This window comes from Acanthisitta chloris, unplaced genomic scaffold (genome assembly GCF_000695815.1).
Source record: "Acanthisitta chloris isolate BGI_N310 unplaced genomic scaffold, ASM69581v1 scaffold17211, whole genome shotgun sequence".
NCBI lineage: Eukaryota > Metazoa > Chordata > Aves > Passeriformes > Acanthisittidae > Acanthisitta > Acanthisitta chloris.
In genome coordinates this window covers 9,467-28,561 of record NW_008657914.1, presented here as the reverse complement: position 1 = coordinate 28,561, position 19,095 = coordinate 9,467, and the positions used below count along the sequence as shown (strand labels likewise).

General features: G+C 46.3%; 2 protein-coding genes across 2 annotated transcripts in view; one reads left to right on the top strand and one right to left on the bottom strand.

The window, feature by feature from the left end:
* The window catches only part of DOCK5 (dedicator of cytokinesis 5), a gene marked incomplete at its 5' end in the record, with an annotated part of 21,315 nt that extends 13,546 nt beyond the window's left edge, over positions 1-7,769 (top strand). The window contains 5 exons of the mRNA XM_009084925.1: positions 249-415; positions 1,158-1,335; positions 3,554-3,689; positions 5,488-5,585; positions 7,668-7,769. Coding sequence (XP_009083173.1) covers positions 249-415; positions 1,158-1,335; positions 3,554-3,689; positions 5,488-5,585; positions 7,668-7,769 — 681 coding nt within the window. The remainder of the gene's footprint in view (positions 1-248; positions 416-1,157; positions 1,336-3,553; positions 3,690-5,487; positions 5,586-7,667) is intronic.
* A 6,298-nt stretch (positions 7,770-14,067) lies between these two features.
* GNRH1 (gonadotropin-releasing hormone 1 (luteinizing-releasing hormone)) lies at positions 14,068-16,917 on the bottom strand. The gene is made up of 3 exons (XM_009084924.1): positions 16,777-16,917; positions 16,091-16,186; positions 14,068-14,109 (listed from the first exon to the last, which is right to left on the bottom strand). Exons 1-3 carry the CDS (start codon positions 16,915-16,917, stop codon positions 14,068-14,070), a joined length of 279 nt encoding a protein of 92 aa, XP_009083172.1.
* Between the last annotated feature and the right edge of the window lie 2,178 nt (positions 16,918-19,095).

Sequence of the window (19,095 nt, the reverse complement as noted above, 5' to 3'; positions counted from 1 at the left end):
TTGTTGAACTCCATGAGGTTTGCATTGTTCCACCTCTCAAGCCTGTCAAGGTCCCTCTGGATGTCCCATCCCTTCCCTCCAGCTGTGATTGCCCCACACACTTGGTATGGTCAGCGAACCTGCGGAGGGTGCACTCAATCCCCTGTCTGTGTCACTGACAAAGATGTTGAAAAGTGTTGGCCCCGGCATCGACCCCTGAGGGACACCAATCCTCACTGGCACATGATTTCTCCTGTGTGTTTTTGCAGCCTCCCTCCCTCACTGAGAGGAAGCCAAGCAGGTCAGGCTCTGTGGTGCTGCCCTACATCATGTCCTCCACGCTCAGGCGGCTCTCAGTCACCTCTGTGGCCTCTTCTGTGGTCTCCACGTCCTCCACCTCATCTGACAGCACCTCCTCCAGACCAGGCTCAGATGGGTCAGTACCAGCCTTGCATGGGTTCCACAAGAGTGGGAATATGACTTTGCCAGGATTAGTTACTCTTAAAAGATTTATTCCGTGGTAATACTTAGGCATTGAATCCTTTAATGAAGGGCAATGTTATTACATTTATAGGGAGTGTGGAGCACGGATGGTTGTGGGAATTGGACCCACACCTGCTGTCTCAGGAGGCCCAGTTATCCACATGACCCTGGAGAGGGATGCAGAGTGTATTTCAGATCCACCCTCTTTCCCAGGAAAACAGAGGTGTAAGATACTACGGAGAGGTTGATTTTGGTGTGCTCAGCAAAGAGGCACATAAGTCACACAGTAGTTGTTACACCCTGTTTGCAGCTGCATCCATGGCATTAGACCTGCCACACATGGAAATGTTTCCTGGTGTTACTTCTGTGTGCATTTAATTTACACCTGTGCTAACCAGAGAGTTTAAGTGAGTTGATCAGGGACACTCAGCAGACTCAGTGGCACAGCTCAGCCTAAACTGCAGTTCTGACTCCCTCTGCAAGCACTTTACCTTGGGCAGAAGATACAATACTTAGAGTTTCTGGGGTAACTGAGCTAAAATCTCACTGAAAAATCCATAATCGTAACTCAGTTTTGCACAATAATCTCTTCTGCGAACTGAGGGATCTGAGGCTTTTCACTAACTAAGGTTTTTTAACTAGCAGTGTTTTAAATGTCTGATGGACTCATGTTTTTTCACTCTTTTGGGCCACAGATCTATCCTGGAGCCTCTCTTGGAGAGAAGGACCTCAGCATCTTCCAGACCTGAGGATGTGCCCATGAAAGAGGATGGTGATAACAGGATTAGCAAAGGCAAGAGGAAGGAGTGGAGCATTAGCAAGTCTCAGGTTATTGTGGAGAGGGAGCCAGAAACAGAACTGACTTCCAAAATGGTAAGGAAATCATAATGCCAGCAGTAGTGAAGTCCCCAGCAGGAGATCTGAGAGTTTCCATTACTTTCATTGCTGGTCAGTGGGAACTGCATTAAATAGTGGGAGGGGTTCACATAGCAGAACCCTTGGTCATCTGAGTAATTCCTTTGGATTTGGAAAATTCATGTCACAGCCCCAAGTGCAGTTTGGCTGGAGGTACAAGCTGGAAGCAGAAGGCACTGATAGTTCACCTAGGTGCTCAGTGCCCTTGTTTTGTGTCAGAGCAGAGGCCTCATGATGCTCTCAGCACCGTGTAGAGCTGTTCTGTTTTGGTTGGAGCAAGCAGACCCTGCTAGCCCAGGCAGAGATCCAGCTGCCAAGCCAAATGTTCAGCTGCTCTCAGTCAGCATCACTGCACAAATCAAATGTGCTGGGAGGTGAAGGTCAGTTTGATAGATGGGGGAGTTGAGAAAGGATGCTGGTTAGGTCACCAGCTTGGGACTCTGCAAACCTGATCCTTCCAGGCTGTGATCTCCTGTGTGAGGGCAGAGGGTTTATTCCTTGAGCAGGTGATTTGCATAAGAGAATCTCTGCCCCCACAGGAGGTTGTAATGAGGAATATTTTGGAGGCTGTTAAGGTTGACTGTGGGACTGAGAGTGATCACTCAATGCACATGGATAAGTTTCAACCCACAGGTAGAGTTGTATGACCTCAGAGTATTATCCTGATGGATGCAAAGACTGTGTTACACTGTCAGAGTCTGAGAGAATTGGGCACCTGAGCATTTCAGCTGGTGATACTAATCTGCCTTAGCACAAGCTGTGTAAGTAATGAGAAAACATGAGTTCTTCTATTTCCCTTTCTCTCCCAAGTTCTCAACTGAGTCTGGCAGGAACAGGTCATGCTGATGTATGTGCAGGAACTCTCATCAAACCTGAGCAAAGCTGCCAGCACTTGGAGGCTGCAGGATGTTTGTAAGCAGGGGAACTGTGTCTCTAGGATCATGGCATTGGGTATGGATAAGCTTTCCAGTCCAGGAAAATTGGGGCTTGTAAATGTCAGTGGCTTGGGGGGCCTGGCCCTCTGCCTCTGGAAGAGCTGCTGTTGAGTTAAGTGAGTGTAACCCTCAAACACTGATGTCAGCTGTAAGTAAAACTACGGAGGAAAAAGTATCTGGGATAAAACCCATTTGTACTGAGCAGTTTGCTGGGAATGTCTGTCCAAGACTTTGCCTTGCAGAGAGATGCAAACACAACACCCTCCTTCCCTTCTCCCTGGTGTATCTCTGAGGGCAAATTCCATGTGTGCTCAGCTCACTGAAGGCAGTGAGCAGTCAGGGATTCCAGCCCTGCTGGAGAGCATTGCAGAGCACAGGGAAAGCTGCATTTATATCTGCTCTGTTCTATGGCTGCAGAGTACAGTGCAGGAATTGGACTGACTGATTTCATACAGATCTTGACTAAGCTGCTTGGGAGCTGGAAAACCAAAGGGAAGCAAAGACTTGCTGTGTGTACAGCAGCTTTGGACTTTATAGGTTTTATGTTCACCGGTGTGTGGTCCCTTCTGTGAGAAGAGAAAGCCTGGACTGCTCAGCGATGGAGAATTGAGCTCTAAAAGAGCCCAGTGAGTTTAATTACCCGTGGAAGTGGCAGCCTGCTCTGGAAAACAATCAGCTGCTATTTAAAAGGACCTGCATATCCATGCACTGGACTCTTGGGACCATACTCAGGTGGCCTCTTGGTTGGAGTGAAGAGCACAGAGGACACATGACATGAAGGAGCTGAAACAGCATCTCTTGAGCCCCAGATGCAAGAAGTTTGCTCTGTAAAGCCTAAAATAGACATTTCATAGCCCTAAGGAGCTGGATGATACCACACCCTGTCCTGCACCCAGAATTCTCTCTCTTTTACTTGGAAAGATTCACCCCCAAAACCCTCTAAAATGTGCTCACAGAACTGCAGCAGTTCCTCGGCCTTAATTAATCCTTTAAGGTCATTAAAACCACTTTGCTCTTGCTACCTAGTGAGGTCCCAGAGAAAACTGACTGTGTCCTAGGAGCACAGCATGTGCCTTGTGCCACAGCTGAGGCAGCACAGAGGTTTCACTCCTGTTTCACCTGAGTGCACCTTTCTCTCTCCTGCCTGGCTTTTGTGGAGCACAGTGATGCCTCTGTGACAGCTCTGATTCCCTGCTGCAACCTGCCTGACTTCTGAAGGGTTTGCTCTCTCTTCCAACCAGGGCACATCAGGAAAAGCACAAAGGCCAAAGAGTCTTCAGTTAGGAGACAACAGACTGACTTTGCTTCAGGGCTCTTCGCTCCAGCAGTCCACTTGTAGCCCACCACCCATCACCCCCAAGACGCCAAGGACTCAAAGTAAGTTCTTTTGGAGGAATAATAGAGAAATTTCTCTGTATTTGCTGAGGTAATCTCACTGGGGAGGGAGGGGCAGAGGGAGGGAGGGACTGCTCTGAATTAAATCACAGAAAGTGACTCTGAGCTGTTAATGTTTGTAGAGGTTTTTGTCAGATAGCAGAATTTGGCAGTGTTATCTAGGATCGTATTTGTGACTTACACATCACTTGTTCAAATGAGTGTGTCAGAGGAATTCCAGACAACACTTCTTCCTTGTTTGAATTTCTTTCTTGTTTTCTCCCATGTTGACTTGTATGTGACCTAATTGCACCTTCCAGTACCTGAAGGAGCTACAAGAAAGATACAGAGAGACTATTTCCAAGGGCCTGGAGGGACAGGACACAGGGAATGGTTTCCCACTGCTAGAGGGCAGGGATAGATGGGATATTGGGAAGGAATTCCTCTCTGTGAGGTGCTGAGGCTCTGGCACAGGGTGCCCAGAGCAGCTGTGGCTGCTCCATCCCTGGGAGTGTTCCAGGCCAAGTTGGATGGGGCCTGGAGCAGCCTGGGCTGGTGGAAGGTGTCCCTGCCCATGGCAGGGATAAACAAGATGATCTTTGAGATCCTTCCAACCCAGACCATTCCATGGTTCTATGACTTGTGGGAAGGTCTACTAAATCTCAAGGAGAACATCCCATGCAGAGAGTGTAGGTGATCAGGTCAGGTCTAGGAGAGCATCTCCTGTGAACCTACAGGCTGGACCTGCACTATGCAGTGTGTGGTATATCTGATCAGCTCAGTGGTTACATTTCCTGGGCAAGCCCTGAAGGTTTTGTTAATTAATGAACAAACTCCCATCAATTACGTAGCAAAGCAACTCTAGGAGAACTTGCTGTGCAGGTTGGGAACTCAGCTGGGGAATGTTACATCTGAAAGAGATGGAATTTATATGGATGAATTAGCAAAAGGAATGATTTGTGCACAAGTTACAAAAACATCATTTGAGATCCATAGAGAAGGGGGGAAAGAAGGGGGGAAAAAAGCCTCCAATGAATGTCCAGTAAGTTCTGTAGTTAATTCTGAGGCAACATTTAAATATGGCTTAAGGAAAAAAAATCCCTGTGCAGTGTCACCCTGACAGTTTCCTTCCTGTGGCATTTCTCACCCCACTCAGGTTTGTAAAGGAACAGAAGTTCATGAGTGGATATAAATACAGAATCCACTGTAGGTAATGAACTAAACCAGGATAAAATTGTTGTGAGGGGATTAAAACCTTATACACATATATGTCTATGCACATCATATATGGAGTTCAGAGCCACCTAGAAACACAAACCAAGGCAGGAATAGTCTAGGAAGAAACATCAGTAAAGGAATGTGAGACCTCACTCTTCCCCTTAGCCCAGGGGGTTTCACTGCCATTAGGAGCAGGCCAGGAATCCTTCTGAAGTTTGGGTACTTCTCTCCTCCATCGGCTGCAGTTAGAATCAAAGTGAATTCTCAGGTGGAGGCTGAAGCTGAAGGGAGACCCCAGTGAACACTGCAGATGTGCTAATGGATGCAGATTTGTGCTCTCTCAGGCGTGGAGGTCTCACAGAAGCTCAGAGCCATTTGGTGAAGATAAAACTCTTCTGGGCATTTGGAACTTGAGGGAGATACAACTGTGAGTCCAACATACCCAGTCAGGTTCAGATGCTAAGCCAGAGAACTGTTAGCAGATGGAAAACACAAGATGCTAAATAAATCCACCTTCAAATTCTATCCCATTTCCTGTTCCTTTTCCACCTATTTTAAAGGCTTTTCTTGTTGTTGCTTCTAGGTTTTCCCTCTTTGCAAGCTGATGGGTTGGCAACTCCACCTCCTCCTCCACCCAAAAGCAAACCTTATGAGAACAGCAACCCCAGGAATTCTGTGGAGGTGAGGAAATGAGAGCTGACAGGATTTTGGAAAACAGCTTTAGAGAAGGAGGCATCGGTGGGATTTTCCAAGCTGCTTCTAGGGTGGTGCTGCCTCAAACTTGTCTAATCATTTCACTAGTTCACTCCCTGAAACCACAAAAGAAGTTTTTTTGCTTCGAGAGAAGGCTATGGATTGCTGTCTGTTTTTATTTCCCTAACTAAAAAGGGACTAGATGATACCTAAGGTCCATTCCAACCCCTTAACAGTCTATTTTTCCAAGTAGGAGTTCTGTTGTCCTTGGTCAGGCAAACTGTGTGGGGGTGGGAAGAGAGACTGAAAACAAACAAGCAACATGAGCAAAAGGTTTCAAAACCATCATCAGTGTAAAACAGTGCAAGAATTTGGGCCTGAAAAAGAAGGAGAGAAAAATTCTCACATTTTCAGAGGTGATAAATTCCCTTTGAGTCCTCAGTTCAGAAGAATCTCTTTTTTGTATGGCATTAGTGATTTGAGTCTTTATTAGAGAATCACAGAATCATTAAGGTTGGAAAAGACCTCTGAGATCATCAAATCCAACCTAGGATCTAACACCACCATGGCAACTAGACCAGAGCACTGTCTTTCATTAAACACTGCCCTAGCCACAGCCTCTGCCTCAATTCCATCAAGTGGTTTTCTTCTAGGAACATCAAATTGCCACTTTTTTAATGCTGTATCACTGATGCTCTCTCACATTGTGCTGTCTGCAAGCTATTTGGAATCCCTGATGTGCCAATACTCTGGTACTTGTGTTGGAATTATTTCTCCTGCCCCTGAAATGAAGGTGGTTCTGATCCCAGACTGTCGTTGCTCACCAGTGGGTGAGCTGAAAACATCCTCCTGTGGTTGTGAGAGGGATGGATGTCTTCCCAAGCCCAATTAGGAAGCATCCTTTTGTAAGTGAAAGGGATAGATGTCTTCCCCAGCCCAATTTGCAGAGAATTAGGGAGTTACCTTAGTGAGATGAACTGGAATTTAACCAAAAAGAATGTAAAGAATGATCACCCTTAAATACTTCACCTCTGGCAGCACAGGAAAACATCTGAACACTTAATTCTGTGCTGTGACACTGGCATAAAGCCTTGGAGCATGGGATAAGGAGGAGGTTTTGTGCTTTGCCCTTCATTTGGTTGGAACTGTGACTATAGAAACAGCCAGTGTGGCTGCTGTGGTGTGTGACTGGCTGTCCCAGCTCCAGGGATTCTGTAGGAGTCACTGGTTCAAGGGGATTAATGAAAGAGCTTCCTTCCCTGGAGTCTTATACAGAAACTAATTACTAACATGCTCTGGCTTGCAGCATTGCCCTTGGCTTGCAGCCAGAGGAAGAGAATTCACAAGGGCTGGAAAGAGGTTGTAAACTATTTTCTGAAGGGTTTTGTTGCTTTGCTGTTGTCTCTGTCCTCCTTTGGTTGAAATAGTCCTGAAATCTTAACAGGTTTGGCTAAGAATTGGTGAGCCACACAAACCTCTTGCTCACCTGGCCTTTCCCTCCTCACTGATGCACAGGATGCCCCTGAAAATAGCCTTGAAAGAACCCACCAGTGCAGGTTTCTGCAGGAGCAAGACACATCCTACAACCCCTTGTGCTGGCAAGAAGGATGTGCCTTGTTTAATTTAGAACTTGCTCTGATTTCATGGTTGGTTTACCATTCTTCTAGTGTTAGTTTTACCATTCTCCTTTGGAAGCATTTTACATTCTTTTGGCCCTTCCTTGTGCAGCTCATCAAGATATAAATAGTTGAGTTTTGAAACCTTGAAGGAAATGGGTTTATTGCCATTTTGCTGGGACAGAAGAACAAATGGCACAGTCAGGCTGCAGGTCAGAAGCAATGAAAGTCTATGCAGTAGCATATTTTAGCAACTAAATCATATCTGTTTCTGTTCCCTCCTGGGGATGTGTCCTTGTTTGCCCTGTCAGGGATTGAATGTGGTGCTGAGAAGCTGAGTTCAAAGATTTGGACCTGAAAGAAACGTCAGGACATTTTGGCTTTCTCATTTGGTCGAGCAAAATGTCTCCACTTGCCAGTAACAGATTCTTTTGCTGTGTTTTCATGCTCTCAGGTTGCTCCACCACTGCCCAGCAGACGTGAAGCCAAACCTCCCCCTCCACCCCCCAAAACCAGGAAATCCAGCGTTGTCTCCTCGGAACAAGGACTGCAGTGAGGACTGAGGACCTTCCCCTGCTGTTCTCACAGCAAGACCCGGAGTGGAGGGGCTGCTTTCCCATTCCCGACCCCACAGACTGCTGATCTCACCTGCCATTCCACTGACTCCCTTTGCGAGTTCTCTTTGGGAAGTATCAAAAGGAACTGATATTGTGACTGTGTTCCCTAACCTCTGGTTCACCTGTGCAGTATGAGACACTAACCCGTGGTAGAAGTCACTCTCCTGGAATTCCTGTCTGTCTTAGCCTTGTCTGGCCTGAGTTTTTCCACTGCTGCAATTCTAGCAACTCCCTCCTAGTATAAATCTGTCCCAGGAGTGATTTGCACCAGGGGCTGAAGCCACACCGGGGTGAGGTGTGTCCAGCAGCATTTTCATGTGAGTTCCTTACAGCTTCACATCTGTCTCTGTGATCCTTCCACTGTGGCACAGCCAAGCCCTGCCTGGAGTGAAACATCCCAGCCATTCCTCCGTGGTGAAGCAGCTCCTGAGCTGTCAGGTGTTGGTGTGTGATGTGCAGTCTCCTAAGATTCCTGATTGCAGTCAGAGACCTGAGCACTGTTTGCAGGACAAGAAGCCTTTTTTCTGCTCATCATCACACATGTCTGAGATGAAGTGCAGACACTGCCTTACACCTGCTGTGCTCCAGTGGTGGCAGTTTCTCACTCTCGGTGGACATGTTAGGTTCACCAGTATCTTGTTATGATGTGACTGGTTTTAACACTACAGAGCAGCTGAGATTTCTTCCCTGGGTTATGTTATGTTCTTGGTTGGTGCTTTCATCTGGGGCTTGAGATGAAGCTTCATCTTTGTGCTTTATAATGGGGTGTAAAAAGTCTCTCCTGTGAATATGTGAGATGAATAGAAGCTGCATTGATACCAGGACATAGTGGTACCAGCTGCAGTGACAGCAGGGTGGTACTGGTGCCACCTGCACTGGTACCAGAGCTGTATCAGTACCAGCTGCAGTGATCCCAGAACTGTACTGGTACCATCTACACTGGCACCAGGACCAGACTGGTACCAGCTGCACTGGTTGGATGGAGTGTGCAAACCCAATTGTCCTTCCTGACCTCAGGAAAACGAGTCTGCTAATTGCTGTAACCTTTACTGTGGCTGAGCAACTTCACACAAATCCAGACAATCCTCTTTCTTTTCCCTGCAGCCCTTTGTGGCAGTACTTGCACTCAGGTTTTTAATAGCCACTAGACTTTCAGGAGCCATTTATGTCTGGGATGCATGTGAAAGAGTTGCCAATTAACCACCTCGTTCCCTGTTGCTTGGGTTACTGCCCTCTTTTCTTTCCTTGGAGGATGGGATAATCTGTTTAATGTTTCTTTAGTTCTGTATTCCCTGCTCTGTCTGGGTGTCAGCATCAGCCTCTGCATTTGTACAGAGAAAAAAACAACATGATGTTGGTTTTCAGTGTCTTTCAAACCCTCTGATCCCTGCAGAAAAGGCTGTGGCACTGCAGGAATAGCCTGTGCTTACAGTTGCATAGTGACTAAAAACTCAAATACCAGGGGTATGTCTGGACCAGATGAGCCTGAGTCACAGCATTCCTGGGCCTGAGCCGCCGCTGGAGTCCTGCTGTGTGGAGCAGGATGGCCCCAAACTGCCTGTGTCAATGCTGATGCATCGTGAAGAGCTCGCTTCCCTTGTCAAGTTGCATAAGTGAAGCTTTGTGTAGCATCACTAATGGCTCACTCCCAGAGCTGCAGCTGCCTCTTGCTGCCACATTTCTGCAGCAGAAGAGCAACTTGAGTTTGAGGTTTCCTTCATTTGTAAGGATTTCTCCCTTGACCCACTCAGGCAGAGGATTTAGCTCTGCCATTCTGCATAGTGAACTGTCCTAAATGTGTCCTGGCTGTTATTTCTCACTGATGTTTGCCAGGGAAAGGCAAAAAATGACGTGTTGTTGTTCCCTTTGACTCAGGTAACATTGGAATTTGCTTTGTTTAGATTCAAACTGTTTGGAGGGTTCAGAGTTGCTTAAAACTCATCCTAAAGGGGAAGTCGAGGAATTTGGATCCACGTTTATTTCTGAACCTGTGCAGAACTGTTTGGTTACAGCTTGTGGCCTGGTTATTTTATAATCAGTATTGATGAAGATTTTGCCATGAGCTCTTCCTTCTAGGGAATAATTTTGCTTGAATGCAACTGCTGTTTAGCTTCTGATTATCTGGTAGAAACTGAGAGCCACCAAACACTTGCTGAGGATGTTGCTCACAGTAGCAAACACAATTATTGTTGGGTTGGGTTTGAGGCCACTGCAGTTATTCTGCTCACCTGACTTAAATGGGTTTTATACCTTAGTGAAAAATGGAAGTTTGTTAAACCTAAGGAAAGATTTTTTCCCAGCAAATCTTTTTTCAGGGATAGACAAACCCAATGGAACTTTGGGTTGTGTGGGGTTTTTTTTTTTCCAGATCGAATTTTCTCTTTCTTTTGTTGTTGTGTATTCGTTTGGCTTCGGTGTGGCTGCAGGAGCTGCTGTGCTGCCTGCCTGGCTCTGTAAAACAGATTGCCTTCATCCCAGAGTCATCCTGGATTCACATCACATCCAGGCTGGAGACGTTGTGGAGGTTGCACTGCAGTCACATCACATCCGTGCACAGCCTGTTTGCTGCACACACATCCAGCTGTCTCTGGGCTGTTGCTTCTCAGGGGAGAGCTCTGAAACCTTCCTGGACACCCTGACCAGGTTCTCCCTCTCCCTGGTGCATTGTAGGACATGTCAGAGCCACATTACGTTCTGGGATGTAGACACTGCTTGACTGGAAAACCCCAGGGTTTTTTATCTTTCATTTCTTGTCCACTTCTTCCTCCTCTTGTAATCACTTTCTTCCTGCTGCTGCTGCTCACATGAACTCAAAGGATCCTCTGCAACTTCAACAAGAACTTTTTTGTCTTGGGCGAGAATTTTGCTCTAGGCAGAACAACAGGATGTTATCTGAGCTGTCTGAAAGTGCATCTTAACAGCACCTATTGTTAATTCAGAGCCTTTGCCCTCTCTGCTTCTGCTGTTACCTCGTTCCTGGGTGCATTTCCTTTCCAGAGCAGGTTGGCTTTGAACTCCTGTGCTAAGTGAGCGGGAACAAAGGAGACCATGTAGGAATCCCAGCCAGTGGTTTGCCTGTGTGGGTAAACAGACTGTCAGGTTTGGGTGCTTTGGTTCCAAGTGACTTCTGAGTCTTGTTTTCCAGCCTTTTTATTCTGCTTTAATGACTTTAACTTGTAGATGTACCTTGTGCAGGTTTTTTTCCTGGAGGAGGGAACAAGTCTATGCAAAGAGATCACTGGAGGAGGAAGAATTTCTGAGCTGTCTTTGATGTCCTTTACATTTTGCTCTTTAGCTTGAGAAGCTTTGGGTCTAAGTTTATGAACAGAGTACTTGGCATGTAAGTGGTTAATTACTCTCTCCCCTCCTTTTCTTCCCTCTGCCAGGCACTAGGAGTGAGAACAGTTACTGTCTTTGCCCCGTGCTGTTCCTGTGTGCTAACCCACCTAGAGACAGGAGAGTCTAGAGAGTCAGGGGCGGTGAGAGGGAGGTGGCTGTAACACCTCCAAGTGCTGCAAAAGTGGAGGAAACTTCAGAGCTTGGTGTAATTTGAGCTTAAAGAGCCTTTCATTTGGATTTTCAGCTTTGGCTTACGGAGCCTCAGACAGCAGTGAAGGTGGTAACTCTAGGTGTGCTCTGCCTTACAGCTGCACTGTCTCACAGGTTCCTTACACCTCCCCTTGGCTTTCTCTCTGCACCACTCAGACTTCTCCTCTCACTGCCTTTGTTGTCTGCCCCGCTGGGGACTGGTGTGGGCATCACCTGAACTGGAGCAACTGACACCTATAGAGAATAGAGCAAGGAGGTTTTCCTATTCAAGATACTTTGGGCATTTCCATTGCCTTTAGGGTTTAATTTGACTGATTTTTTTTTTCTTTCATAGCATCACTTTTATTCTAGTCTGAAGTGCTGTAAACTCTCCCCACTTCTCCTTCTTGCTTTTGGGCAAACTACCCCCAAACTGGTGTTCAGTTTCCTTACCCCTGTGAGTGACTAAGGGGTGTGAAGGCTTCAGCTCCTGCCTGACCCCACCGAGCATCGCTGGCTCAGAGCTGCAAGGTGGAATCTCTGTTCTGTGCCTGAATGACTCAGGGCTTTGTGCCAGTGGTAGAAAAAAAAATCATTTGTGTGTCAGATTTTCAAAGGCAATTGGGCATTTAAGTGTGTGAGCAAACCTGGGGCCTGACTGGCTTTAATGAGGTGGAATTAAGTGCCCACACGTTGGAGAAATCCCAGCAGATCCCTGATGTGTTCTGCTCTTGGCTGCAGTGTCTGCCTGACTTCAGTGCTGAGATTGAATTTTCCGAGACAATCTGAGGTGTCTCTGCGTAGTTTTTCAATTGAGAATCACATTACCATGTAAATCAGATCCTTTTGGAGATGTCTCTAATGTGTTTTAAACTGAAGGGCTAAAAATGGGAGTGGAGCAGTCACTAAACGATGATCAGAAATGAACAAAAAGAGGTGTTCCTACCCAGTTCCTAGCTTGGACTAAAACAAATCTCCGAGTTAGATATCCAGGCTGCAGAGAAGGCAAAGCCTAATCCCATTCCATAGCAATGCTGTTCAAAGCTAGTGTTGAATTTCTAGTCTCTTTGAGGGTTTTATCTTGTCTTTCTTCCTTTGGAGAAATTTGCTCAACACTTGTTTTCTGGAGCTTTTAATTAAAATTGGTCATGCTGGGCTAAGTTCCCTTAGCTTTAATCCACAGCAGGGGGAGAGAGGAGCAGACAGCTTTGCCTTTCAGTGGATTATTGGATTAGGAAAGGGCAGTGAGTCCAGGGAGAGCACTCTGTGATCTGCAGCGGCACAAAACATCACAAGGGATCTGCAGTGGTTTCTTGGGACTCTGTAGCCAATAACTTCCCCACCCTCAGCCCAGTGTTTACTCTAGATTCACAGTGACTTTGTGGTGCTGATGCCTCAGATTTTCTCTCCTTATTTATATTTAGCATTGTAAATGGAAAGTATTAAGTTTAAATCTGTAATTTAACAGATTCCTGACCCATCTCCCTCTATCTTGTATTTCCTGTTGCAGACCAAATTCTCTAGGGCACCAGGAGGAGCTTTTCCTAGGACTGCAGGAAAAAATAGACTATTAATAATGTGATTTCACTGCTTGCATGGCAGAAAAGGTTCAAAACTACCCAAGGTTCACCTGATTCTGCTCCTATTAACATTCATTAAAGTTCCTTTAGGGCAGGTTGGACACTCTGGAAGGTTCCCTGAGGAGGTTAGAGGGGTGGAAAATCATGTTTATGGTGTGTTGGTCTGTGTGGGTCAGGGCAGGCACTGAAAGCCCCTGGACATGCAGCTCTGCACACCTTGACCCTGTTTGGTTCGTGGTCTTTTGGTTTGTGTTTCAAGACAGAGGTGCAAGTCCTCAGCAGCTCCCAAATGCAGCCCCAAAGTGGTGTTGATTGATGATGGCACTTCTCACTGTGGTGGTAGAAAAGTTTGATCATGGAAACCTTGGCACATGTCTGTGGTGAATTCAGGAGAGTTTGGCTGATGTGGCACATGTTTTTTTTGTGTTTTGGGGTTCCTGGATGTGGTGGTATAATTAAAACTCACCTCTGCAGGCTGAAAGTACATTTTTCCCCCCTATTTTTTTAGTCCTCTGCAGCTGAAACAGCAAAAAACCAACAGCTCGAAGCTGACTCTGAGGAGAGTAGGAGCTTTGGGTAAATGACATGTCATTCCCTAAGTCTGTAAAGCAAAGGTGTATAAATTTTCATGGGTGTTGTTTTTTTTTAAAAAGTGTATTGACTGTTGTAAAGTTTGTAAATACCTTTTGAAAATAAATGTAGTCTTTATGAGTGAACCAGTCAGGAAAAGAGCACAGAGAAGTCTGTCACAAACAGAGCCCTGAGGTTCAAGGGGAGTCACATTCCAGCAGTGAGTTTATTCGGAGTTTTCAACAAAGTTGTGTTGCTGTTTCATCCAGAGATTAGTGAGATCAGACAGAGGTTTTTGTCTGTGCATGTGAAACAAAACTCACATCCAAACTCCCAGAGCAGGACACGAAGCAGCTCCTGTGCTGCTGCTCCACCTCACACTGGGTTTTGCCTCTTACACAGAATCTAGGTAACCTACACAGTTATTTTCTACTATTAAATGCAACTTCAGAACATTTGTTGACATTATGAGCTAAGCCAAGGCCACGTGAAGAGGAACTGATGCTAACACAGCTTTGAATCCTTGGTCTTGGTCTGTTGTTCCATTTGGCTTTGGGGATTAACCTTTCTTTTTTTCAGCTTCTCCCTCCATCAGCCTTTCCTGCAAACACACAGCACGTACTTGTTTTAGAGAGGAGAAACAGCTTTGAAGATGGAATTTCCAAGCCAGGCAGATGCTCTTGTGCTCTGCTCTGGGAGGAGGATTAGAGTGACATAAATCTGTCCTGACACAATCCCTCTGCCACCTGCCTGTGGGGCTGATCATCCAGGGTAATGTAACTGACACTCAGAATGGCCCTTTTTATCCCAAAGTGTATGACCAACAGGACATCTATTTGAGGTCCAGCCCTGCCACAGCTCTTGGAGCACAACCCAACAGCTGTGGGCACCACACGTAGAGAGCAGCACAGGAGAGAAGCATGAGCAGTGTGTGAGTGGCTCTGGGAGCTGAAGCAGGTGGTCAGGAGACCTGGGACAAGAAAGCTGAGCTTGGAGAAGGGTCACTAAGGGGTGGCATAGTCACCCTGGCACCACTCTCTGTCCCTCAGTTGGGGTGGAAACCACGTTCCTACGTTGCATCCTGGTGTCTCCTCCTTGAGAGGAGATGATTGTCCTCCTTGTTTATGTGCTCCCCTCAGAGCTGAAGCCCTCAGCTGTTTTGGACAGAGATGAACTGAATATGGAGCTTTTATTCCCTGAAGTGTCTTGTCTAGGTGAGTTTTTGTGCTCCCAGCTCCTCCAGGAAATGAAGAAGGTAATTAGAGCAGTTTTTCCATAGGGTGAACCATCTCCAGCCACTCCCATTTCACTGCGTAATATTCCTGTAGCAACTCCAGGAATGTATTAGATTGGAAAAGCTTTGTGTGGAGCAAGTTTGGTATGTTTTCAGTGTCATTAAGCAGCAAGAGATAAGAAGTTTGGGAACAAACCTAAGGATGTGGTGGGAGTTGTCCCTTCAGCTCTGCAAACACAGACCAAGTCTCCCTCAGTGAGCCACTGAGTCAAGGACTCATTCCAGATATCTTGGTGATTATTCTGGTCTCTTTTTCTGCCTAACATAATCTCTTGCAGTCAAAAAAAATGCCTAAATGTACTAAGTTAGTGTACCTGGCTCTTCACTCTGCAGGTAGAGCTGTTGGAAGTCAGTCCTGGACCACAAATCCATTGTATGTTCAAATAGGATGTTCAAATAGTACAAATAGGTTCAAATAGTACAAATAGGATTAAAGATGACCTAAACTAGTATTTATTTAGGAATTTGGGATAGTTTCTGCATGAAAATCAGGCTCTGCACTCTTTTGCCTGAGTTTGAATCTCATTCAGGCTCCTCAGTGAAAGGCTGAAGTGTCTGGAAGTACTTGAAACTTTGGGTCTTGGCTTCAAATGTGAAGTCCAGATTGAGTGTTTGAGCTTTGGAACAGCTCAGAGACACTTCCCAGAGAGTGGTGACCATCTGGCCTGATCAAGGTGTTGCTCTGTTAATTAAAGAGCACATTTTTGCCTGGGAGGACTTCTTCCATGGCACTTAGGTTGCATGGGAAACCTCTGCTGTCATTGCATTAGAGCATCTAATGGAAAATCCATTTCCCAGCCTGGGGACCTTGGGAGCAGCAGCTTCCATCTGGCTGATCCTGCAGCTGGCACCATGAGCCTTTGAAGCTAAGCAGCTGTGAATGCTGCACTGTCTGTGTTAAGGTGGAGTGACTTTATTTTGGGGTTAATTGGGTGAGTAATGCCATCGCTGCACCAGGAGCTCTGGAATAATGTGCCCCTGTCCTAGGACTGTTGCTCTGAGGGGCTTGGGAATGATGCAGGTAATAGTGAGGGGTCTGTGTCCACACCTTGAGAATGATAATGGGCTAGTGGAAGATGTCCCTGCCCATGGCAAAGGGCAGAATGAGATGCTCTTTAAGTCCTTTCCAACCCAAACCATCCTGGGATTCTGTAAGGGCAGAGCCAGTATTGCCTCATGTGGACTAAACTCATACCCACCTTCCTCCTCCACCACCTTTTTTTCCCTTTCCCTCAGGTGCTTTCCCTTTGTTTTCTCCTAGTGATAAAAGGAAAACCATGTTACTCACCACAGCTTCCTGCAGGTCTCTGATCCTGGAGTGCTGGGATGAGCCAGGCCAGTCAGGCTGCTGCACCTCCTCTGCTCTTGCCATTTCCTGTGCAATCTGGATTGGGAAGGGATAGAACCTTCAGGAAAGGAGATTTCTCTGCCAAAGCAACTCTACCTCAGCCATAGATGGAGATGAAAACTGTTTCACTACACAAATTCACCTCTTCCCCAGGTGCTGCCGTGGGATAGTGAGTTAGTGAGTAGGGGCTAGATGAGAAGTTTGGATGGGATGGGACAACCACTGGTGGTCAGAGCCTTCCACGTGTGCTTTGGCATTTCATTGCTGACATCTCACTGCTTACCACATGCCAGTTGCCAAGATTTTAAGGGAGTGGATGAATGTTGGCATAAAAGAGCCTATCAGAGTGTTGGCTGAGATCGTGGGGGAGGATGATGAGGACCTCAAACCTCCATCTCTCCCTTCAAGGTGGCTGCAAAGCTCTGTGGTTGCTGTTCTTTGTCCCAAGGAGTCAATACCATCTCACCCAATTTCCTTCCAATCACTTCCTAAACAAATGTGTGCTTATACACACAATTGTATCTGGGGCAAAGAGACAGAGATGTACAACACCCAGGAAAGTGTCTGTCACCTCTGTTTGGTTGCACCTTGTACAGCTCAGGGTTGTTCTCCAGCCTAGAACCAACCTCTTGGAATGATTCCACCAGGTCCTTAGCATTCCTTTTCCCTCCTGGCTGCAGGCCATAGGACCAGTGTTGAGCCAAGCAGATCCCCACAGACAAGACAAACAGGAAGACACCAGTAAAGATCTTCCTGGACTTCTCCATCCTGTAAGAGAAAAAAAAGCATCTCTCTGGTCATAAAGGCATTAGAGCTCCAATTTTAGCTTAGAGAATGATAAAAATTGCTTTCTGGATCACTAGAATCATGGAATATCCTGTGTTGGAAGGGATCCACAAGGATCATGGAAGTCCAACTCAGGACACCCCAACAATCCCACCCTGTGCCTGCAATGTACTCTGCAGGTGTGATCTGCCCCCATCGTGCCTGGGTGACAGCCACAGCTTCAATTTTGAGCCTCTCAAAGTGTGGATTATCGCATTAGAAAGAGATTTGACATCTGACAAATTTGGGTGAAGATCTAAAGGAGGCTTTTTGAGCACCCTTTGAGAGCTTCAGGCATGCCTGGACCTCAGAGGCTCCATATACAAGTCCCTGTTGGTGCTTGGCAGATGAGCTGAGTTGGGTTGGTTCCTGCTCTGTAGGAACTGCTCTTTGCAGGCTCTTCTAGCCCAAGTTTCTCTTAATAGGAGCATCTGTAAACACTAAGGAAAAAGGGAATATGGGATGTTGGAGCACGTTACCTGCTGGCTGAGAGGTTGTAGAATAACTCCAACTCTTCTCCTCTGGAAAATGCCCTGTGAGATTGCTTGTCCCCTCAGCTTTTATAGACACCCACCCTGTGCCAGTCCTGGCCCAGCAGGAAACTCTACCTAATTCTGTCTCCCAGGCTGCAATTTGAGTGTTCAAATTGCTGTCATGCAGCAGAAGTAAAGCACATAATTGGAACCCTCCAGTGTAACTATTAAGTTCAGCTCCTTTGACGAGGTGATAAATCTGCTAGTCAGATCAGTTTGTCTGCTGGAAAATACTGGATCCTTTCTGTCAGGGACTTCTGGTTTCTAAGGAAATGTTCTTGGGTGAGTTTGGATTTGTGGGGGACTTGAAATGTGTGAGGAATTCAGTTTAGGCTTTAAGAATCATGGAATAGTTTGGGATGGAAGAGACCTTAAAACTCACCTAAATCCAACCCTTGCCATGGCCCAGGGACACCTTCCACCAGCCCAGGGTGCTCCAACCCCATCCAGCCTGGCCTGGAACACTCCCAGGGATGGAGCAGCCACAGCTGCTCTGGGTAACCCGTGCCAGTGCACAGGGAAGATCTATAAAGGAGTCAAAGCTGTTTGCACACAGGAGGTAAACTCAGTAATTTTGCCTGGAGAAATGGAATTGTTTGGGGTTTGTTCCCTGTTTTTACCCACCTGGCAGCAGTTTTGCCTTGCCTGCACTGTTCTTTGTGCCATTTGAATATGTCATGTTTACTGTTCTCCAGACCTCCTCTCTTCCTGCTCCCATGACCTCTTGGAGCTTAATGGATTAAAAGTAATTTAATAAGTAATTGAAGGAGGATTTAATGACTCTTTGCAAAGTGTCATTCTTCCTGCCCTAATGCTCCTCCTACTCATGGCAGGAACAGTCAACATTAAACTTCAGCTGATAAACTGCTCAAGCTGTGAAAATAGTTGGTTTCAGTGGGATAAATGTTCCTCTGGCTTAGGCACATGGATTTAGTCAGAGGATTTTCCCGGGAGGGTTTGAAGGTTCCTTTCTCCTCTGATGAGCCTTGCAAAGATTAAGGGTTTTTAAAGGGAAATATAAGATTTGGTTCATCCTGAGGGATGACATTTAATGGGAGAAGGAGAGCTGCTTAGCCCAGTAATTGCACCTTGTTGAGCCCCAGTTTAAACCAGGCCTGATCTGTTACTTAGTCTGAAGTCATGAGCACTTTAGGGAGCAAAGCCAAGGCCAATTTTTGTCTGTGCTTTAGCATTTCATAGTCACACAATCAGATTTATGACTGTGCTTCAGCATCTCCTTATTAAGGAGTTTTGCTGCTTGTGCTGGTCATCTCTGATGTGGACGAAGTGTTTTCAGCAGCGCAGAGACCTAATTAAATTGTGGGTAATGACTTCTGTCTCCAACTATTACATCAAGTATGAACGGTGGGGACAAAGCTGAACAGTCTTGGAGATCAATGACAAGTCATAAAATGCATGGAAGTTCTCCAAATTGATGTATCAGAAGCATTGCAGCAACCCCCAAGGCACAAGGGACATTTGTTCATCCAGCAGGTAAGCTTATGCCTCAAACCAACCTTTGCTGCTCTCCCTCCCACAAAGTCATAGAATCAATAGGATTTAGGGGTTGCAATGGACCTTACAGAT